Here is a 21787-nt window from a genome sequence, read left to right on the forward strand (position 1 = left end):
TTAAAAAATAAATTTCCACAAAGTTTATATTTAAGGCATCATCTTTTGATCCTCTGTGAAGTAAATAATACTTTTAACATATCTTGCAGATTTAATGTGTGTGATCCTTATTTTTAAATTTAGAATTTAATCAATGAAGTTTTGGGGTTTGGGATCTTTTTTGTAGTTTTTGAGTATTATATTGTGAAACTTCTGGGTTTTGCACAAGTTAGGTTGTTTTTGTTTTGTTCTTGCCTCACAGTTTGCTGTTTGTCTCCAAGTTCTTTGAACATCACCCCATACCACCAGAGGAGGCCTCCTTAGGAGAGACCACCCCAGCATCTGGATCATACCCTTCAGTGCCCCCCTCAGATTCTGTTGGGTATGAACTTATTCCTGCTGTTTAATAACATAACTTTTCAGTACTGTGCTAAGAAACACTCAAAGTATTGCTGTGCAGCTCTGCATTGTTGTAATCTGGCTTCTCATGCAAATATATCCACCTGTGCTTAACTTAAAAGAAGTGAATGTTTTCATTCACACAAATTCCATTAATTAATAATGAGCCTAGGTTAAAAATGTGTGTAACTGTCTGTAGAATTGGGCTATTACCTGTTAAACTGATTTCTTCTACGTAGTAGCATAGATCTGGTCTAAACTGGAAAGATTTTATACTTAAAATTAATATAAACCAAAATTATATCCTCACAAATTCTTTAAGTTGGTTATTAAATTATAGTTTCTATGCTTTGAAGTGACACGTCAGTTTGAGAATAAACCACATTACTATAAGGCTGATGTGAACAGGTGCCAGGTCCAGGTTCATAATACTGTGTTAGGAGCTTTTCCACATACACTGCTTTAGTGTCCTCCAGTCCAGCTGTCTTCTTCCTGTTCATGTTGAGGTATACCAATAACATCTGTTGCTGCAGCTCCAGGTTTTGTAAAAGTAGACCTCTAAAACTCACCATTTCCAACAAAGATTCTGGACCCTTTCTCCGTAAAGAGATCACAGACCATATTTAAATTATGTTCCCAGTAGCAAAGAGATCAATAACACCATCCACTATCAGGTAGTTGAACAAATGTCCTGGCAAGAGTAACTCAGGGGTGTATATCACACTCAAGAAGTCTGGTGCATATATTAAGAACACCAAATACAGAAGCCTTCAGAAAACCATTCCCAGGATGTGTGTGCTGTGTGGAGTTGAGCTGAATGTGGCAGAGAGGCTCTCTTGGATTAGTGAAAATTGTGCCTAAACTAAAGCAAAAACACACTGGAAGCTACGCAGGCACCTCTGGACTCTTTAACTAGAAGATAAATTTTCTGGACAGCCAAGACTGTTTTATAGAAGACCAAATAAAATGCAGCCCAGGAAAATAGATTGACAGTCCTGCAGAGGGAACCTCACTTGGTAAGTACAGAGATTATGTTTCTGCTTGTTCTATTTTGTGCAGATTCAAGTGAATTCAAAAGTACTTCTTCAAGGTAGTGAATGCTGCCTTTAAATCCTGTAGATATTGGTACAGCAGATTGTGGGCAAGGCTGCTTGTCAAGTATTTGTTGTGCTACAGCCAAAATTGTAACTGGGCTAGAACTATTAATTCATGAAGAAACTTGTTCATACCAATTGTGTTAAACACTAGTGGATGTCGAAGACACTATATAGCCCTACTCTTAATATTCTAAGTTGTCCTACTTTCCAATTACCTTTGCATCACATTGGTCCATTCTTACCAGCTTGTGAGGTTACAGCAATATGGATTATCTTGATACGTGCAGTACTTCAGGCAGTCTTAGTTCTGACAAGTGAAAACAGAAGGAAAAGATTTAGACCAAGGTTGGTTAATGCCTTGTGATCTTTACCTTCACATACATAAAAAAGTTAACATTTAAATACACTTCCTAGTTGCTGTTTAGGAGCTTTTCTCAAGTGTTGCATCTATAAATGTGTGTAATTGCAGAAGAAGTAAAGCAGATCCTTTCTGCTTTTTTGCTTTGTTGTCCACTTTATTGATAAACAAAACAAAGCCATATATTATGCCTGCAAAATTCTGCTCATTTTGGAAATGGTTTATGATTATCAGCTGGTATTCATACGTAACATGCATGTTTAGTCATACAGTGTTCCCCTAGCATCTGTGCATGTAGTATTTCCTTTCCAGAAGGTAGCTCATATGTTACTGGATAAGCATATAGCACTGTCCATACCTTTTTCCAGTTATGATTCATGCCTTTCTTCGTACATGCTTTTCTGCTTTTTAAGAACATAATTGTGGAAATATTAATCTAGATGAATTTAAAAAGCTGGCCTTTTCTATAAAAACGTGTATTCACCTGTGGTTTTATTAGAGAGGACTGTTACAATATGGGACAGCAGCTCAGCTGGAATTAAAAAAAAAAGGCTGACATTTGAGCTTATCTTGTCTGGGAGGAGAATATGGGATTGAAATTTGAGAGCTGAACAATGGGATGGAAAATATGAGGAATTAGTGCTTTATTAACCCTTCCTAGATTAATAATTGTTCTTTTGATTTCTCTGTTCTAGCATCTTGCATGGAACAGCTCACAGAGGAAGGGATGTTACTAATTGTTTGGTAAACCTGAGGAAAGAGAAGGCAAACATCTTTCTTCACCTCTAGCTTTGTGAAGGGATCCCAGCAGCAGGCAAAGTGCCCAAAAGAACGAAGTTTGTGTTGCAAGAATGGTTTGAGAGGGAAAGTGTACAATGGGAGCAAATGGAAAAGTTTGGAAGAGAAGGGGACATAAAGGAAGACCCTTGGACATGATGCAAAAGCTGCTAAACATGTTGGAGGACTGTTTCACTTTGCTCGTGTGCAACATCCTAAAGCAATCCAGGCCTGTAGCCTTTCATTCTTCCAACTGTGAGCCATAGGCAGTCCCTCCTGGTTTTCCACCCCAAGGTGTGGGAGCTCATATGGTCCCATTTCTCATTTCTGAACCCTTTATAAAATTGTGTCCGGCCTCAACATCAGGTTTTGTGTCCCATTTTAGTTCTTTCCATTTGCACTATCCTGTTGTGCCAGAACAACCGTTTTAGTTACAATCTGCAGTTAAATGGAAGGAAGAGTCTAGGTTTCCCTGCTAAGAGCCATTTGCAATAAAATTGAAGTAAGGAAAATGTATATCAGACATTGTATTTGTTTCGTTCATTGCATTGTCATGAAGTTTCTTCCTCATCTTGGCTCGTAAAATACGAGCACAGAATTTCTGTGAACCCAGTTCCCTCAGTCTCAGATACATGAAAAAGAGAAATAAGCAAGTTGGCAACATCTTGGCTCTTTGAAAAACAGCATTTCCCAATATGCTTCATCTTCTAAGTTGGAAGAAGAAAAGGGGAATGTCTGGTGCACTGTTCTTGGAAGCTTGCCAGTCCTTGCCTTTGAGCAGACTCCAGCTTGTGATTAAACACCTCTGCTTTCCTTTCTGCCTTCCAACTGTTCACTGATCATTCTGCTTCAGCTGAAGATACTTGAATGTCTAGAAAAGTTTCTGAAAAGCCAAGGAAGCGAAGATATAGTCTTAAAATATTACATTTTATGCTACAATGCCATTTAGATCCTGTGGTGTATAAGTGAGCAAAAGCTTTGTGTTTTAATTCGTAAAACAGTGAACTTTTCCCCTAAAAGTTCTGGCACCAGGCCTTTTCCAGGTTTCTCCATGAAAATGTTCCCAGTGTTCCTACAATATACAAGTTGAGTTGATATGCATTCTTGCTTGGCAGAAAAAGTTTGGTATCAGAATCAGAAAGCTCTCAGTCCATACAACAGGTGAGGGAAACCTCTTGCTCTCCAAAACTTTATTTGCAAAACCCTGCTAGTGAACTGGACCTGGTTTGGAGGACTAACAGTGACAATGTGGTTCTCTTGATAACCCCTGGTATATGAAGCAATGGGGTATTTTAGGCTCATCAGCTTTGATCTGGGCCCAAAGGCCATTATAAATGAGTGCACACCATTGTGATACTCCTGGCAGTTGTTTTGCATCTACAAGCCAACATGGATGAAAACAAGTTGTCATGGTGTAAAAAACTGCACTAACTTGTGTGGGGTAATGACTTACAGATCTGTCCCATTATGCTTCTAGACTGACTTCAGAGGGTGCTGCTAGAAAGATATTTAGCTTGTAGTTACAAACTGGTACTGCTGTCCTTTTCTCCACATTGGCATTTGATTTGGGATTATTGCGTATTTCCAGGCTGCAGGGATGGGGAAAGAAATAAAAAAGTTAGGTTTTCTGGCAATGTCTATGGATTACCACAGTAAATAAATCAGAACCTGTTTGGCCTCCACAATTTAAATTTACCTACTTGCTACCATAGCTCAAATACCACTGTGTCCCAGACTCTTAGCAGTCCTAAGAAACTGCTTGGAACTGGAAGGTGCACTGTGCTCTTCATTAAGACCAGTAACAACAACCAAATCCAATTTGGTGTTAACACTGGTGTAAACAAAAACAGTCCAAAACAAGCCTTGATACACGTTCTAGCTTGCAGTAGAGTTGTTTTGGATATGAGTGTGCAGCCTTACAGATAGATCGTGTGTGCAGCACTGAGCCCAGTGGCTAAACTGAGATGGACTTGTTCAGGGTGTGAGGAAGAGAAGGAAAATCTCAGTCCAGGAGAGATGCTGTCCTTTTAAAAAGGAGTAGGTGCACACCTTTTAATTGAAGCTAGGTGAATATGAATTTTCAGTTCAAGCATTTCCTCAAGTACAGCAAAATAAAAATACAGTCAACAAAATCTTGAAGCCCAAATACACATATCATAAGAAAAATTTCAAGAAAAATCTTTCCTGCATAGACCAGCTCTTAAACACTTATGCTACATCACATTGGTGAGTAAAGGACATAGGAAAATCTGTATTAAAATTTTCTTTTGCATTTGTAAAGTGAACTTATTTATATCATTGCAAGTTCTAAAATCCAATAGACATACTGTATATGATTTTATAAAATTGTTCATTTATATATAGCATAACATGTGCAGACACTTTTCTGAGTTACCTTACTCTTTCTTGTGGACCCATTTTTGTGGTATAGTAAATCTGTGGACACATGGGCTTGCTATGCTTGGTAAAGGATATAAGTTATTCTTGTTTCCTGGTAAAACACCATTCTGTTTTGCCTGATAAAAATGGAGGGAACAATGTGCTAATCCCAAACATATGGTCCAAGGTAAAAGCATGTTCTGTCATGCTTTTCCACTGCCTGGAAAGCTTATAACATATTAGATTGAGATTTGACAACATCAGCTTGTTGCCTTAGAAGCTGAGAATCATTTGTTAAAAGAATGCCCACATCTTGGAGGCTGGGAGAAAGTGATTTATTTGCTTACTTGTAGAAGGTCTCCTTTAGCAAGGTGGCTGTAAACTGTTCACAAAGGCCACAGGAGCAACAGAAATGCAGATCCTGATATTCAAACTGCGTCTTCCTTTAAGCCTCAGCCTGTTATTTTTTTGGGGATGTGGATTGGTTTTTTGTTTAAGTTTTTTTGGTGTGTTTGGTTTGTTTGGGCCTTTTTTTTCTTTTTTTTTTTCTCCAGTGTGTTTTGTCAGCACTGTGCTTCCATAGCCTAAGAACTAGTTTTGGAACTGGCCTGGAATAGACCATGTCACCCTTTTCCAAATGATCATATCTGCCCTTTTAGCTCCGGTGTCACTTCTACTCCTCTGGAGTAATTTCAGTGTAAGAACAGCCTTTTGGTAGCTCAGAGGATCGCTGTGTTCTTTGTGGTGACATGATTTTGATAGAACAAGATCTTGATGCAGACCAAGATCCAGCTTTTGCCACACACAGGCAGAAGCTGGTGGAAATATTTTTCAGAGCTTGTGATCTCTGTAGGCTGTCTTAGCTAGCAAACCCTTTGTCTTTATTTCACTAGTTATCTTTTTCAAGAAAAAATTCCCTTTAGCATAAATAACCAACATTTTTTCAAAGTGTCTCAAGGACACCTGTTAATAAAATCATGATGGAGCATGTGGCTAACTGCTTATGAGTTTCCCCTCTCTGGATTCTTTGTTGTCTAAAGCCCAGAGATTCTCCTAGTAATAGCTTAGAGACTGAAAAAAAGATTTTAAAAGATAATTCTTTATCAGCCTATTTTCTAAAGATCTGGACTTCCCCCAGTAAGAATTTAATGATTAGAAAAAGCTGTTCAAGTTGTTTTCAGACATGGTATGACGTAACATGCTGTCTGTGTTAGCAACATGATGGACATGATGACCTGTGATCAGAAAGAAATACAGAAGTAGCAGATGACCATTTATGATTCAAAGGAGGATGTAATTGAAACAATATTGCCTCAATCTGGTTTTCACTCCCTTGGCTTACTCATAATCACAGAATATCTGATTGCTTCTGGTTTTGTCATGTGGCAGAGCTCAAATGGTATGTCACAGTCAGTCCTGGTGCAATGTTCTGATGGATGTTGTGATATATTTCCCTTAATTCCCTTATTACCTGAGAACTCTCAGGAAGTTTATGCAGGAGTTAGCTATCCCAGCAATGACAGTAGTGGCCTGCTTTAGACACTTTTTAGACTTTTCTGCTGATACTTTTTTTGTGCAGCATTTGACACGCTTGCCTTAAGATGAAAATAGAGTGCCTTTAAATGTCAGTCAAGTCCTGCATAAGGATCTGTGCAGTGTCCCATCTCCTCACTTGTGTTCTAGTCACATGATTTACTTACAAACACATTCAGGAGTTCAGAACTTCCTCATCTGCAATATTTTACCTGTAGGTACTTGCGTAGCAATGAATGAAAACTTCAGCTTATGTGGATGTACAACTGCATTTAAAAAAATAGTTCTGAAATTATCAACAACTACTGAAATGCTGGATTTTTCAAGGCCCTTTCTCAGAGATTTGACTATTGGTAGTTTTAGTTCTTTGCTTGCCAGTATCTTCCCAATATCTATATTCTGTCATGTGACAGTAGGTAAATGCTTTTTTTTTTTCCAAGTTAAGCAGGGTTAAACGCCCTTACTCTTCTCTCCTGCTCCACTTCCCAAACATATTCAGGTATTTAATTAGAAGACTTACTAGACTGTTACCTAAATTAATTCACAAGCACTGTGTTTTGCCATTTTCAATTGTGAGATTGTTGGCCAGGAAGGAAAAGATGACAGGTACTTAGGATACAGATAGCACTGATTTCTGGGATCAATGCCAAACTGGATAAACTTTTCAATGAAAGATAGGATAGCAGGCTATAAAACAGACCTGTTTCTGAAAAAATTCCAAGATGTCCTATTGAAAATGTTAGTTTCCCCAAAGATTTTTGAAGAGGCCAAGGAGCATTGCTTACAGGAGGTGGCATCAGGACCTATTGCTGCTGTATGCTGCTGTCGATTTTGTTTCTGAAGCTTCTCCCTGTGGACATTGTCTTTGTGGACTTGATAATTAATTCATGAGTCATTGAATGGCTGGAGGACTCCATTCCTCTTTTAGAACTTAGAAAAAGAAACCAACTCTTAAAAACCTTTATGTATATTTTACCATAAAGTTTTCTTTGACAAAGGTGGCAAATGTTTTCATTAGCCTTTTGCCTTGCATCCATTAGATTGAATCATTAGGCTTAACAGTGACTGACCTTGACTAGGTTAAGAGATAATTGCCAGTTTATTGAACTTTAACAAAATTAATGGGTAACCGAAGAAGTGACTTTCTGCCTTTTTACAAACAAAAACCCCAAGTATTTAGTTGTTTTGCCTTTTGAATATTCAATTCATTATACCATAATTATAGGCTATATCTCCATTTATGACTGGCAGTGTTTGCATTTCTTCAGGAAGCTTGTTTATGTATTCTGGAGACTTACCTTTTCAGTCAATACCTATTGCATTGTAGCACTGTAAATAACATTTGAAATATTGTGCTATTCAAAGTTTTTCTTAAAGGTTGATGTTAAAGGATGATATGTTTATTTTTAGTATCAATGATACATTGGCCATGTTGTTTTTAGTATCAATAATACATAATTATTAATCAATTAGGTTGAATGACCAGATGTATTTTTCACTCTTTCTTTGTTGAAAAATAATCCCATCCATAGATTTTGTTTTGTGACATTGTCTGACTGTAACATTAATATGAGATGTTAAGCATTTTTAGTTCTCAATTGGTTACCATTAAAATGAGTGTATTGCATTGACTCAGAGGTGACGAAACTTACCAGAGCAGAGTATCTTGCTATCTGCAATGCATGTTGGGCAGCATGAGTTTTTCAGATCAAGATTTATTATTACTAGTTTGGCATTGTATGGTAGAGTTTTCTTTATTTTAACTCAGAACACTTCACAGCCATGTGATCAGGTAGTTGATGCAACAGAGAGTTGTTGCAATTGATCATAGGGGAGTAGAGACTGTTCATTATGAATTGTTTTTATTCAGGGCTTTAGATCAGTTTGTTATGTATTATTATAGTTGAAAAGGACTTACCACACCCACTATGCAGTGTTTGAAGCCATTTGTAGACCTAAATCCTCTTTTTCCTTGACTTTGTTTCTCAGACCACCAATTCTCCCTAGTCCTTCTCCTTCAAAATCCATTCCAATCCCACAGCCCCTCCGACCAGCAGATGAAGACCATCGGAATCAGTTTGGGCAACGCGACCGATCCTCCTCAGCTCCCAACGTCCACATCAATACAATCGAGCCAGTCAATATTGATGTGAGTACTGCTGACCATTGGATCAGTAATAGTAGATGTGATGTGTTCCGTGTGAATATCAGTGTGTTGAATTCATTGTGTACACAATGTGTGTTATGTTTCTAAGATAATCCTCAGTGATCTGCCAGAATACTCAAAGATCATTTATTTTTTGGTTTTTTAATAGATTATTTTTTGCTGTTGAGATCTGTAAGAACACAATCCATTCTCTGGAAGCAGAACTGCCTTTTGACAGTTCTGTCCCTTTCAAAGAAACATTCTGCCCTAAACAACTGCCTTCTTTTTTTTCTGACTTAGTCCCAAGACTTATGCTGTAGCCAGTAACCACTCTTGCAAACCATTCTCTGTTAAACACATTGTTATGCAAGATAGAGACTTTTTAGTTTGTATTCCATGTAATAATTTTGGCATTGAAGGAAACTAAATAATTAAGCTGAGTTCACATATTCTGATAGTTCCTTAAGAGTTTAAGAGCCCAGTTTATGTTGTTCTGAGCGTTCCTTTGGAGTGTTCAGAAACTGCTACATTAAGATTTTTTCCACAATTTTGCAATCTCTGGATGGTGAAATGTAACTAATAATAATGGTTGGTATTAGCATAAGGACAGTTAGGACCTTTCAAGATGTTGTCTTTTGCTAACTTTGCTAACATACACAGTTCGTATTTTATCCTTAAATCTGCTCTCTAGAAATTAGTCATTTCTTGGGTGAGCAGTCTTGAAATCTGCCTGTACACTGAGGCACAAAATCAGTTTTGCATGTGAGCTGAGGGAAAGGTGAAATGTTAATTTTAAGAGTGTGGCTATGTAGGCATTTGCATGTGGAATATGGCAGTGGTGCAGCTGGGCATAGCCAGTTCTTTTGGCAAAGCATAGGTGCCTAAGGGAACAAATATAATTATGGAACAAGAAGGGAATAAATATCATAAAAGCTTTATTATAAAAATGGACATACAGAAGCAAACTGCTAGAATTTTCTCCTTCTGTTTAGAGAATCCTTAGTGTAGTTTGCTTTTAGCCTGGACATGTTACTAAAGATAGTTTCAGCTCACAGAGGATTGCAAGTGAAGAAAGCCTTCTGCAGTTAGTCATTTCTGAGAAGAACACTGTGCCTGACTATGCAAATCAGGTGTCTTGTTACAAGAAAAAAACAAAGCAGGATTCATTTGACTGATGTACTTCAGTACAGAAAATTGATGTCCCAGGTTCTGATATAACAATTCAAACTATTTCTGCTACTGAGCAGCTGTGTTTTTAAATCAATTTTTTTTTGTCAGCATCTCTTTTGGATGGTGTACATTTCTCTCTATGGCAGAGAGATGCTGTTTTAAAGCAACCTAATTTTGAGAAGTGTAGTAGTTCTTTGAGTCATTGATATTAGTAAGTCAGGGTAGGAAACCACTTTTATTTCATGGGCAACACATAACACTACGAATTCACAAACTTATTCGTCTCAATTGATTCCAGAATGTTAATGTTAATACCTAAATTAAACATGGTTTTTTAATTTTTTCATAGGACTTGATTAGAGACCAGAGTTTACGAGGAGAGGGAGGTAAGTAGCATTTAAACCAACTACTGTGTTAATTTTAATTACACAACTGTTTTGTCCCTTCCAGTTATCCTACTTCCTTCTACAAAACACAGCCACAATGCAAAGTATGACTAGAACAAAAAAGTGAATTTACATTTGCTTGTCCATGAACTTAGTATTTGTTTCACGAAAATTTGAGTCATTTGCTGGTCATTCTGGGAGTGGGGGAGACAGAAGGAGAAAAAGTTTTGAAGTAGTATCTAGTTTTTTTAGTTTTAAAATTACTTTTTTACTCTATCTCTCACCCACCCACCCACCCACACACACACACTTATTCACTCACATGGCTGCACACAGGTACACTACAACTTCCCAAACATTTTTATGCCTGTTGTTACCTTTTCACACATGGAAACAACAGGGGTTTTCAATGAAAACCATCGTGGTAGATGAGCCTTCCATAGGAACTGCTGCATCCTAAAGCAGCTTGAAATACTCCGGTTCTTCTCCCCCTCTACCCCTGCTGAAGTTGCTGCTTTGCTGTACTGCATGCCTGTGCTACTCTAGGAAGCAGATTATTAGGATCCTACACTAAAGCCAGGTCTTTTTATGTTTCCTTCAGTAATTCACTGCCATAATTCACAGTTAAGTCAGAACTAGTGCCAGGGAGTTTATTTTTCTTCATGTGTTGTGCACGGGCCTCTTAAGTCACTTCTCCCACTGGTTGTCAAGGTCCTGAAGAGGGCATCTTATGTGCTGTATTTATTCCTATGAATATAAGAATAAAGCAGAAATATTGAAAATAGAGAAATACTAAGTAGGGCAGGCATATAACAGTTTTTCCAACTCCAAATCAGTAACACAATTGTCTCCTACCGATTATAACTTGCTTCAGCCATAAGTATGGGTCTGAATTACCATAGTGCACCCTTTCCTATCTCAAAGGTTTTGTACTCTGGACTTTCACTCACTTTGTTTCTCCCATGCAAATCTGGTATTTGGTAGGATGTGTTGTGTTTGATGGAGCTGTCTTTAATAATTCCAGCAATAGGCACTTTAAAGAAAGAAATTTCCTTTAACCCTGCTACTAATTGCAAATTGCCAGTTTAAGCTATTTTTTGTATGTGTTGATAGGTGTGGCTCTCCAGAGTTTTGCCCATTTTGTCCAACATTTAAATGTGTGATCATGTTGGTTTTAACTTTTGATCATAAACCGTCTGCTTGGCATCTGAAAGCAATTGGCTATTTCCAGTCCTGAAACAGTGTTCTTGGGAATTGACTTTTTTTTCCTTCAAAGTGCAGAAGAGATCTATGATTAGGAGTCAAAGCATCCTAGTTATTTCCCATGACTTCTTTCATTTCTTCTATGTGTCTGTCTTTCTGTCTCTGCCTGCCCGTCTCTTTCTCTCTAACAGCCCCTTTGAACCAGCTGATGCGCTGTCTTCGGAAATACCAATCCCGGACTCCCAGTCCCCTCCTTCATTCTGTCCCCAGTGAAATAGTGTTTGATTTTGAGCCTGGCCCAGTGTTCAGAGGTAGTTGGGCTCTTCTTTCTTGTTTTCACCCAAACAAAATAAGTAAAACCACAGATGCTGTTTGTGCCTCACCCTCACACCGTGTGTATGTAAGTGTGTGAGTTTATCAAAACACCTCTGTTTTTTGCTTGGCCTGGCTGGAATGCTTTGAATGTGCTTTTCACACATACTCACTTTCACCTTTACACGCTTGAAAATGATTATAAATGAAGTCTGACTTAAATCTTCAAAAGCAAGGAATTTCATGGTTGAGGTTTTTCTGTCTACCTTAACATAATCTTTTTAAACAAAGGGCATTGGATTGCATTGCAGTGATTTTAAATATGAAATTATCCTTAACTTAGAATTTCCTTGACTGTTCAGTTTAAGTCAGTTTACTGCTATAACAGTCTTCTATATTTAATATTCTCTGTTTTGAAAAGTGATGTAGGAAATCAAATGTGAATTACAAACATTTCCATTGATATCTTGTTAGGTCTCAATCTTTTCAAGTAATGTGTCATGTCAGCTTTCAACAAATACTTCATTTTGACAGTGTGCTAGTGACACCACATTGGGGCTCTGGATGGTTTTAGAAGTTTTTATTTAGTTAGTGAATTTGACTGAAACAGTACTTCTGTCCCATACTATGTAAAATAAGACACTTAGATTTTCCTGTTATTGGCTGTGAGGGTAATTCAGGCCTTGAGCTGTCAATGGATCTGTTGTATTGCACAAAATCCCAAAAAACTCTGTGGGATTTCATATGCTGGAGAAACCAACTATTGAGTAATAGCATGACATGTTCATACTTTTATCTCTACATAGTACGTGTAGAAATGGTTCAGTGCATGTAGTGTGGTTTTCAAATGCTACCATCTTGGCTGTTTCAAAGACTCTTGTTTCAGAATATATCAAGAGCAGTTCACCTTTTGAACTTCTGAGTAAAAGATCTTCCAGAAGTCCTTGTAAGAAGTCAGGTCTTCTCAACAAGCAAACTGTTGAATGAAATATGTTACATACTCCTTCAGAGTCCAAGCTATTGACTTAAATCCAGCATTATCTGAAGTATTCTACTCTAATAACTTGAAAACAGACCATCTGGTATTATTATGAACAGATTAACTACAGTGTTCTGCCATGTGCTGGAAGCATTTTTGGTGAAGGGTGAACATTGTGCTAGTGTTCCCATATTGCAGTATTAAAATTTAAATAGGAGATTATAGTTACCGCAAAGAAAGTGCATCCCAGATCTTTGCTATTGCAGAGGAAATCTGTAGCCCAGATTTGTAGCCCAAACTTTTGGAAAATTGCTCATGTTCTGGGAACATCATACATTTGATTCCATGTATGTTTGATTTCAGATGAATCATGTAACAAATAAATGACAGCATAGTGGCCATAACACGAACACAAGTCCATCCTTCAGGTCACTGGCTTCCAATTGCTTATAAATGTAGTTAGGGTGCACAATATACATCATTATTGTTGCTTGGGTATGTGGGACAGTTTACAGATGATATGTCCCATTTTGTGTCTCTTGGTATGTATTTTTGTGCATCCTCTTCCAAGTGCATAGATTTTAGCTTAGTGAGTCCAGTGACGGACACATATTGTCTGATAAATTAGCGTGCACTGAATGACTGAACTTAAGCAGCAGTTTAAAAAGTCACTAAGTCCTAGCTGCCATTAGGAGACACTTCTTGCTTAAGAGGGGAGCTTCTAAGAGAATATGGGAAGTATTGTCTTCCACCACTCCCCAGAGCACTGATGTGAGAGAAGGCAGTGGAATGTTAGAGGTCTTGTTCAATGACATACATTGTTTAGCAAAGCACCATGAATTTAATTAACAGTTGACCCTATTTTATGTCCTTTGCATTGGAAGGGTCAGCATAACCTTGTTAGGAATAATTGTGATGTATTTTAAAAAGCAGTGTCTAGGTGAAGTGCTCTATTTGAAAAGGGCCACTGGGGCTCTGAAACAGCTCTCTTAGTAAGGTTTTTCTGCATAGATTTGTTTAGATAACCTACAGGCCACAGACATACTATTCTTTTTGTGTTTCCTAGAATATGCTTCAATTAGCTAAAAAAAGTACTTGTGCTTTTTTAATCCTTTCTAAAGTCTAATATTTATTTTTTAATAATAGTTCTCTGCTAACGGATAGCTTTAAAACAGCCAAATGATTTTCAGGTGGCACTTGGAGACTCAACCAGAAAACATTTCAGTTATTTGCGTTTAGTCTATTTTGATTCCAAAGTACAGTAGTTCAGCTATTTGTTGGGTTCCTAAAAGCTTAGCTTCAAGAAATATCAGAGGTAGATGCTGCTAACTAAAATGTTACTGTTCTTCTCAAAGAAACTGATGGAACTTTAAAAATACATCTTAAAGTATGTTTTTCTTACTTAAAAAGACATTGTCTTTTTGTAAATTCATGAACAAGAGACTGGAGACTATATCAAATATATATAAATCTAAACAGGGATGTTATATCAAATATATAGAAATCGATGCAGGGATGTTTGCTATAGATTTGTCTCTTCCTGAATTCTGAGACATGAGCACTAATGTAATATTAGGACAATATTCTTGTATATGTTTGCTCTCTCTTAACATTCACATTGATGTTTAGAGATAGATACATCTTAAACACAGTTCTTGCACCTATTATCAATACATTCTTGCAAGGTGGATTCTTACAGATAAAACTATCCTATTTCTGAAATTTAGGCTCAGCTGCAGGTTTGTCTGCAACACCTCCTGCTTCTTTGCCTGGGTCACTAACCAATGTAAAAGCGTTACAGAAATCACCAGGACCCCAACGGGAAAGGAAATCATCCTCATCCTCAGAAGACAGAAATCGAATGGTAAGGGAAAGATCAGCTGTTTCCTTTTGTAGAATTATTACACAGCCATATTCTTCTCACTTTTCTTTCATCCAAGTTCTATAAATTATTTTGAAGATGAATATGGCAATGATCAAGGACTTGAAACTGATAAATAATAGAGTGGGATAACCCACTTTATATCCATAAATAATTGTGGGACTGCTATATAAATAATTTAAATAATTGACTAAACTCACTTTTACTGGTGTGACTCATATTGTAATGCCACTTTCCCTTCATTAACAGCTTAACTTTTCCCACCCTGATTCATAAACTTTGAAAGTAACAAATGTATGTAACAAATTATTATGTAACAATACATGAAAACATAAAAACATCCACTTTTTAAAAAATTCACAGTTTAGTGTTACGATTAACAATTTAAAATGAAATACTACCTTCTTTTTAGTAAGTATTTTTTAATATTTTCTGGTTTTAACACTGTCAGGATGCTGTTGCAAATGTTTTGTGCCAGGTAATAATTTGGCATACCTGTGTCCTAAGGTTTTGTTTAGGGCTAAGTTGAGAAGTCAAAAGACAAAGAAAAAGAACATTTTTTAGGACATTATTGATGGTGAGAATTTTTTAACAAAGGAGCTATTTTCAGAGACACTAATGCACTTGTTTTCTTCCTTTTTATTGTTTTTGCATGTATATAAAGAAAACTCTTGGTCGACGGGATTCAAGTGATGATTGGGAGATACCAGATGGACAGATCACAGTTGGACAAAGGATAGGATCTGGATCATTTGGAACAGTCTACAAAGGAAAGTGGCATGGTATGTGGCCATGATGGCAAACAGCTGTTCTTGAGGAGGTCACAGTGCCCACCAGGGCACACCCAGCTGGACAGCAGCTTCCCAGAAACACACCTGGGGTTCTGGTGGGCACCAGGCTGAGCCAGCAGTGTGCCCATGCCACAGAGAGGGAGGATGGGCTCCTGGGCTGCACTAGGCATTACCAGCAGGTTGAGGGAGGCAATCCTTCTCCTCAGCACTGGTGATGCCATGCCTGGAAAGCTGGGCCCAGTTCTGGGCTCCACTGAGCTAGAGAGATGTGGACATAATGTAGAGACCATTATGTGGGCAGACCATATGGGGAGATCTGCAGTGAAGGGCAGTAAATAGGAGTTTTAAATTAATAAGTAGTGTGCTAAATAACTAGTGTAAGAAATTCATATTGCTTGGAAACTCAACTCTTGCAGGTTCTTCTGAACTGAGAAATTATTAGGGTAAAGATGAAACATTAAGAAGGCAGAAGTATGCCTCTTGATGAATGAGGATTTCAAATGGGTATTTTTAATAGCTTTGGCCTGGCTGTGATTTCTCAGAGTAAAGTAAGAATAGTATTTCTACATTTTACTGAATATTGACTTACTTTAAAATTGTAGTGATTTATTTCATGTAAGCTAAAAAAACAGTGTATCCCAAAATTTCTGATGCTCTGTACAGCATTCTCTCAAGAGAGGAATATCAATGGCGCTTACTAAAAATTGCTGTTTTAAAGGTGATGTGGCAGTGAAAATGTTGAATGTTACGGCACCCACACCTCAACAGTTACAGGCTTTCAAAAATGAAGTAGGAGTGCTCAGGTAAGAATATTTTTAATGGCATGAAATAATGTGTGTAGATTTGTGCTTCATTAATCACTGAATTTTTAGATCTCCATTGGAACACATTGGTCTCACTCCTACGTGATGATACTTAAGCAAAAAAAATAACCATTTAAAAATATTTCTTAGTACCCATTGTATGTGTTAGTCTACACACCTAAGTTGTATGTCCAAGCTCTCAGAACTAGTTTTTGCCAATGCACAGTCAAGCCTAAGTGTGAGCTGTAGGCCTTTCTTTCCTCTCATTCACATTTTGCCATTGAAGGAGGACATGACTAATGGTTTTTCAGCTGCAGTCCTGCCCATATTATCTAGTGTTTAATAGTTTCTGTTCTGTAACATTAATTTCTCTGAGGTTTTTTTTAAATATAATTATTTTAAAGTCATTTCATTATTTCTTTTTCTCATGTCTATTGCTTCTAGTACCTCAGAGGAGGTATTTGTTTTGGGTTCAGCTCTTAAACAAAGATCCATCAGCATGACATGATAGAATATATATTGTGAAAAAACATTTATTCAAAGTACAGTCTGGAGCAGTGGTGAGCATAATTGTGTTTTAAGAAACAAAATAGCAAGAAAGTTTTTGTCCCTGGAGACCTGATGGGTTGAGCTGGGCACCTATGCTGTGGAAACATCCCAAATAAGCTACAGGGAGAAAAGGAAAGGTCAGCCTTTTCCCTAGGAAAATGTTATTTCCAAAACCACGAAGCTCATAGTTGTGGAAGTAGAGGCTTTCTGTGGTGTGCTACTTTGGGTATCTCTTCATTTTCTTGACAGAATTTTGACAGAACTGAATGAAATCAAACATCTTAGTCCAGCTTTCTGCTGGTAGTCCCCTTGATGGAGCCCAGCTTGTTTGATACGTAGTCGCTTGTTCTATCCTTTGACCAGACAAGGCAGATTTACCTTTTTCCATTAGAATTCATCATTATTTAACTTTGTGGTAGGATTTGCAAGAAACTGCTTATTTTTTGTTTCTTCAGCAGTTACTCTCAGCATCACTTGACAAATTCTTGAACCTGAAAAAGGCACAGTCACATAGCACAGCATTGTCCTAGCCCACATTGCTGCAAGGACAAAGTCTCACACTCTGGCATCCCATGTTAATTTTTTAATAAAAGAAAACATGAAAGAGCTCTGACATTTTTCAGTTACTCCAGAGTAGTCATTCCATGTTAGTATGATGAGAAAGGCTAACTTGAGGAATAATTCATTAAATTAACCCAGTAAGAGGTTATCATAGTAAAAGTTAAGATTGACCCAACACCTTCTGTTTGGAAATATATATGTAGACTGTGGTAGATCTGAGTTTTCCTGATTTCTTGACCTGATTTCCTCCTGATTCTTATGTTTTTGTAAACAGGAAAACACGACATGTGAATATCTTGCTTTTCATGGGTTATTCAACAAAACCCCAGTTGGCTATTGTTACACAATGGTGTGAAGGGTCCAGTTTGTATCACCATCTACACATCATTGAGACCAAATTTGAAATGATCAAGCTAATTGATATTGCACGACAGACTGCACAAGGCATGGAGTAAGTATTGAATTACTTGTCTGCAAATGAGCACTGGGGCAATGTTTACTTATCCCCTCCACACTCTGGCTGACATTAGCAAATAAAGCCAGCTCTCTCCTCACTTTGCTGAGCCCAGGGTCCTATCTCAATCATCAAAGCATTCGGTGAAAGTATTAGAGCTCTCTGAAAAACAGGTTTCAACATCTGAAGAGAACATCCCTATTTTGTTCTAAGGATTGTAAATAATCCTTACTCCCATAGAGGGCCATCGAGTTAGAATTTACCAAACTAGCCAAATATTGTGTGTCAAAATCAGAACAGTGCTTTAAGACCAGAGAAGTTGCACTTCAGCTGAAAAACCACTATGATGATTGCAGTTCATTGTGCCATTTTTTCTATTCAGTATTCCATTACATTTTCAGTCAAGAGGCGTGGAGGTGTTTGCAGGAACCAGCCTTAGCCTTCTGTTAGCCTGTGCATCTCCCCAGGCTCCATCTGTAGGTAGGGGAGATGCAGAAGCTGTTTTGTGAACACGATTCAAAGCAGAGACACAAACTGGGGCTTTTCCAACAGTTTTGTGCCAATCTCATTGACTAAACAAAGAGCCATGGGAGACTAATTCAGGCTGTATCTGCTGTGGGGCAAGTGCTTTCCTCTGTGTTCCCTGCCATCTGTTTATCCAGGCTGCAATCAGGGGATCTTTTTTCCACTCCTCTACTAAAAAGCAGTCAGTGTACCCAAGTACACATTGAGACTGGAAAGCACATTTAGCTCCTGCAATTTAGAAACACCTTATCTAAAGCTGTGACTAACTCACAAAGTCTTGACGGTCCCCATTAAGGCTGGGAGGCAGAAATTTCAGCACAGAATTGCATGAAAAAAAATTAGTGAAGTTCTTTTTACTGTGAATATTGAGTTAGAATTGAAAAGCAGAATTTGGAGCATATTTGTTATTCAGTAGTAGCATCAGATTTGAGCTGGAAGTCTAAGCTTTATTTTATTTTTTCCTGTGAATGTTGCAGAAACTGTCATGGGTAACTGAAGTTTGACTGCCTGCATAAATGTGCAGTTTGAATGTCAACATAATTTGTTTCAATAGTACAGTGAATTTTGAGTTGTTGATTGGTGAAGTATTATCTAACCCACCTAATCTGTGATATTCCTTTTCAGTTATTTGCATGCCAAGTCAATCATCCACAGAGACCTCAAGAGTAATAGTATCCTTTCCCAGAGATGTAATTTTGGAAGGTGAAAGCATTCCTGGTTTTTGTTTTTTGTTTTTTTTCTGCCAGAAATTAACTTACTGATATGAAAAGCTGTTCATGTGTGAATATTTGCCAAATAGAAGTTTCACTGAGAAGGGGTAATATCACTAATAACAAAATAGGGGATGCTTACTGTGTCTTTTGATTCAATTGCAATAGCATAGGGAGTTTTAGTTGGTATCACAAAGATTTTTTTTGCATCCTTTGGTTTCTTCAAGTAATAAAAGATTATGTGAGTTGGCTCATGGAACATTTTCAGCTTTTCTCATACTTGGCTCTTCATGAAAGCCACCTGGCCATGGTCTGTTCAGCAGTGACTCAGTCATTACTTACATAACCGTTACCTACCATAATTCACCTTGCTGGCTGCTTAAAACCTGTGTGATGTGGCAGCCTTCTTCAATGATGCTGAATGGTTAAAACTGTCACGTTCATGTTGCAAATTAGTAGCTGTTCATTGTTCCTTTAGGACGGGACCAGCACTGCTTGTCTGTTTTTCCTTAACATTCCCCCCTTAGATATTTTTCTTCATGAAGACCTCACAGTAAAAATAGGTGATTTTGGTCTAGCTACAGTGAAATCACGATGGAGTGGATCCCAACAGTTTGAACAGTTGTCTGGTTCCATTTTATGGATGGTAAGCAATGGGGAAGTAGTGAGCTTGTTTTAAAAAATTCATTTACCTTTGGCCTAACTTCCTGCTCCTATCCCTCTGGCACACTGATATATAAAAGTTGGCTTAAGCTGGAAAAGACAAGCAGTAATATGAAGTAGTAAATGAATGTTTATCAGTTCTTCTTTAAGCATGTGTTTTCCAGTAGTCAGCAGAAAAACTTTAGTGTCTCCATCTTTTATTCTGAGGTTTATACTGAAATGAAAATAGTGGCTAAGAAAAATTAATCAGTAATTAATTATTATAATTAGTTAATTATGCATAATTAATCTAGAGTTGAAGAGAAGGTGAGAAAAGCCTTGCAAAACATCCTGCAAAACAGTAGAGGAACTAGCTCAGGAAAAAGTAAGATGCTCTTAAGTTTTAAAGATTCAAGAAGAGTCGCTTCATATTGCAATCTCCTGTGCAGCTCCACTTCCTCTTTTTCTCCCTGGAAAAGCTTAAAGCTCTGTTAGCTGGCATTATTTTCAATGTGATTAGAATTCTAGTTTCAAAATACGTTCCCAGCTTGGCCAATGTAATTTTGCTCCATCATAGAGGAATAAAAGGGATCACCAAGCTGAAATGAAGCAATGAATTTTGAGATTCATGTCAGCATCCACTCTATATTAGGACCCAGTAACACCTGAAGGCAAGAGTGGGCCTTGCACCTGTACCCTGGACAAGTCCATGTTTTGTTCCTGGTAGGTGAGGTGCAGCACAATGGAGAGAAATAAAAGCTAATCCTTGCCTTTTCTGATACAGGCACCAGAAGTTATTAGGATGCAAGATAAAAACCCATATAGTTTTCAGTCGGATGTGTATGCATTTGGGATTGTTCTCTATGAATTGATGACTGGACAGTTGCCATACTCGAACATCAACAACAGGGACCAGGTAAGGGGAAGCACTGGCTTCAGTCAAGTGTGGTCTGAAACAGAGATTGATTCAGACTTGGGTGGGCAACTTTCTGATGTTCTGTGTTTCATGTTTCTGATTCTCATGCTGTAAGATGACATTTCTGCATTTTCTAGATCTGCCTCAGCCACACAGCAACAATTTGCTTAATTCTCTTGAGGTATTTTTTGTGTTCTTTTTATTTTAAATATAGATTTTCAGTTTCCTGACTGGTTGCCAGGATACTTATTAGGGAGAGAGCAGGATTACTTAATAGTAATCTAGTTTAGAATAGTTCTGCAAAGGCAAAATGATCCCCCATATGTGTGTTCAGTTATTCTTCTCGTTCCCCCCACCCCTCCACTTGCAGTGAATAATAAATAGTGCAGCTACAGGACTGACAAAACAGAAGAGCAGTCATCTCACTGAGTGTTTTATATTCAATTCAACTTTGAGAGAGCATGCACCATCTAACTGAATTGCAAGATAGCAGCATTTTTCAAATCCTGCTTGTTGGACAATATAACTTCGCAGAGTCTGGGGATCCTATAAGAAGATTACTTAATTGTGAACAAATATTCCATAAATCTTAATGATCCCACACACTGTAATACATCTCCACGGGCCAGGCACATCAGGGAAGGCACACCTGATTCATTATTTCTGTCTAACCTGAAAATAGCATCTGTGCATCAGGATCTTTGATGTAAACTATTCTGTGTCTGAGCAGTGATGTATTTGTTGCTTCTGTGTCCTCATCCCTTGTTTTTTCACTGTCAGTACTTGAGAATTGAAACCATAGCAACGTTCATCTGTGAATGCCATTTTATAAGGCTGCTTCCCTATCTGCCAGAACACTTCATCCCAAGTCATCAAATTTGGAGTGACTCCTTTTTAGTTTTCTTTTTCTTTTTTATCATTTTGGTTTTGCCTTTAATGTCTGGATTCCTGGCCAGATGAATCCAGCCTTCTAAAAACAGTATTTGGCCTTGTTTAGCTTTTACCTTTTGAGGTCTCAAAGATGAACCCAGTGATGTGGGTGCTTACAATGAAGTGCTGAAACAAATTTTAAAATGCAAGTGAAGCCAACATATGTGATCTGATGTCTTGAGTTTTGTCACTCCTTGTCTATTATATGAAAAGTTGCAAATATTCCTCACTCTCTGGTGTATTTACATCAGCTACTATGACACAACCAAGATTCTTAGTGAACAAAGTGTCATTCTTGTTATACCT

The 21787-nt window shown here is 37.7% G+C and overlaps 1 protein-coding gene across 1 annotated transcript in view; it reads left to right on the forward strand.

Moving 5' to 3' along the window:
• BRAF (B-Raf proto-oncogene, serine/threonine kinase) overlaps positions 1 to 21787 on the forward strand; it is an 80852-nt gene that overhangs the window by 44469 nt on the left and 14596 nt on the right. The window contains exons 7-16 of the mRNA XM_059845942.1: positions 242 to 361; positions 8512 to 8671; positions 10188 to 10224; positions 14446 to 14582; positions 15265 to 15382; positions 16110 to 16194; positions 17579 to 17755; positions 18908 to 18954; positions 19521 to 19639; positions 20420 to 20551. Coding sequence (XP_059701925.1) covers positions 242 to 361; positions 8512 to 8671; positions 10188 to 10224; positions 14446 to 14582; positions 15265 to 15382; positions 16110 to 16194; positions 17579 to 17755; positions 18908 to 18954; positions 19521 to 19639; positions 20420 to 20551 — 1132 coding nt within the window. The remainder of the gene's footprint in view (positions 1 to 241; positions 362 to 8511; positions 8672 to 10187; positions 10225 to 14445; positions 14583 to 15264; positions 15383 to 16109; positions 16195 to 17578; positions 17756 to 18907; positions 18955 to 19520; positions 19640 to 20419; positions 20552 to 21787) is intronic.

Source organism: Haemorhous mexicanus, chromosome 5 (genome assembly GCF_027477595.1).
Source record: "Haemorhous mexicanus isolate bHaeMex1 chromosome 5, bHaeMex1.pri, whole genome shotgun sequence".
Classification (NCBI taxonomy): domain Eukaryota; kingdom Metazoa; phylum Chordata; class Aves; order Passeriformes; family Fringillidae; genus Haemorhous; species Haemorhous mexicanus.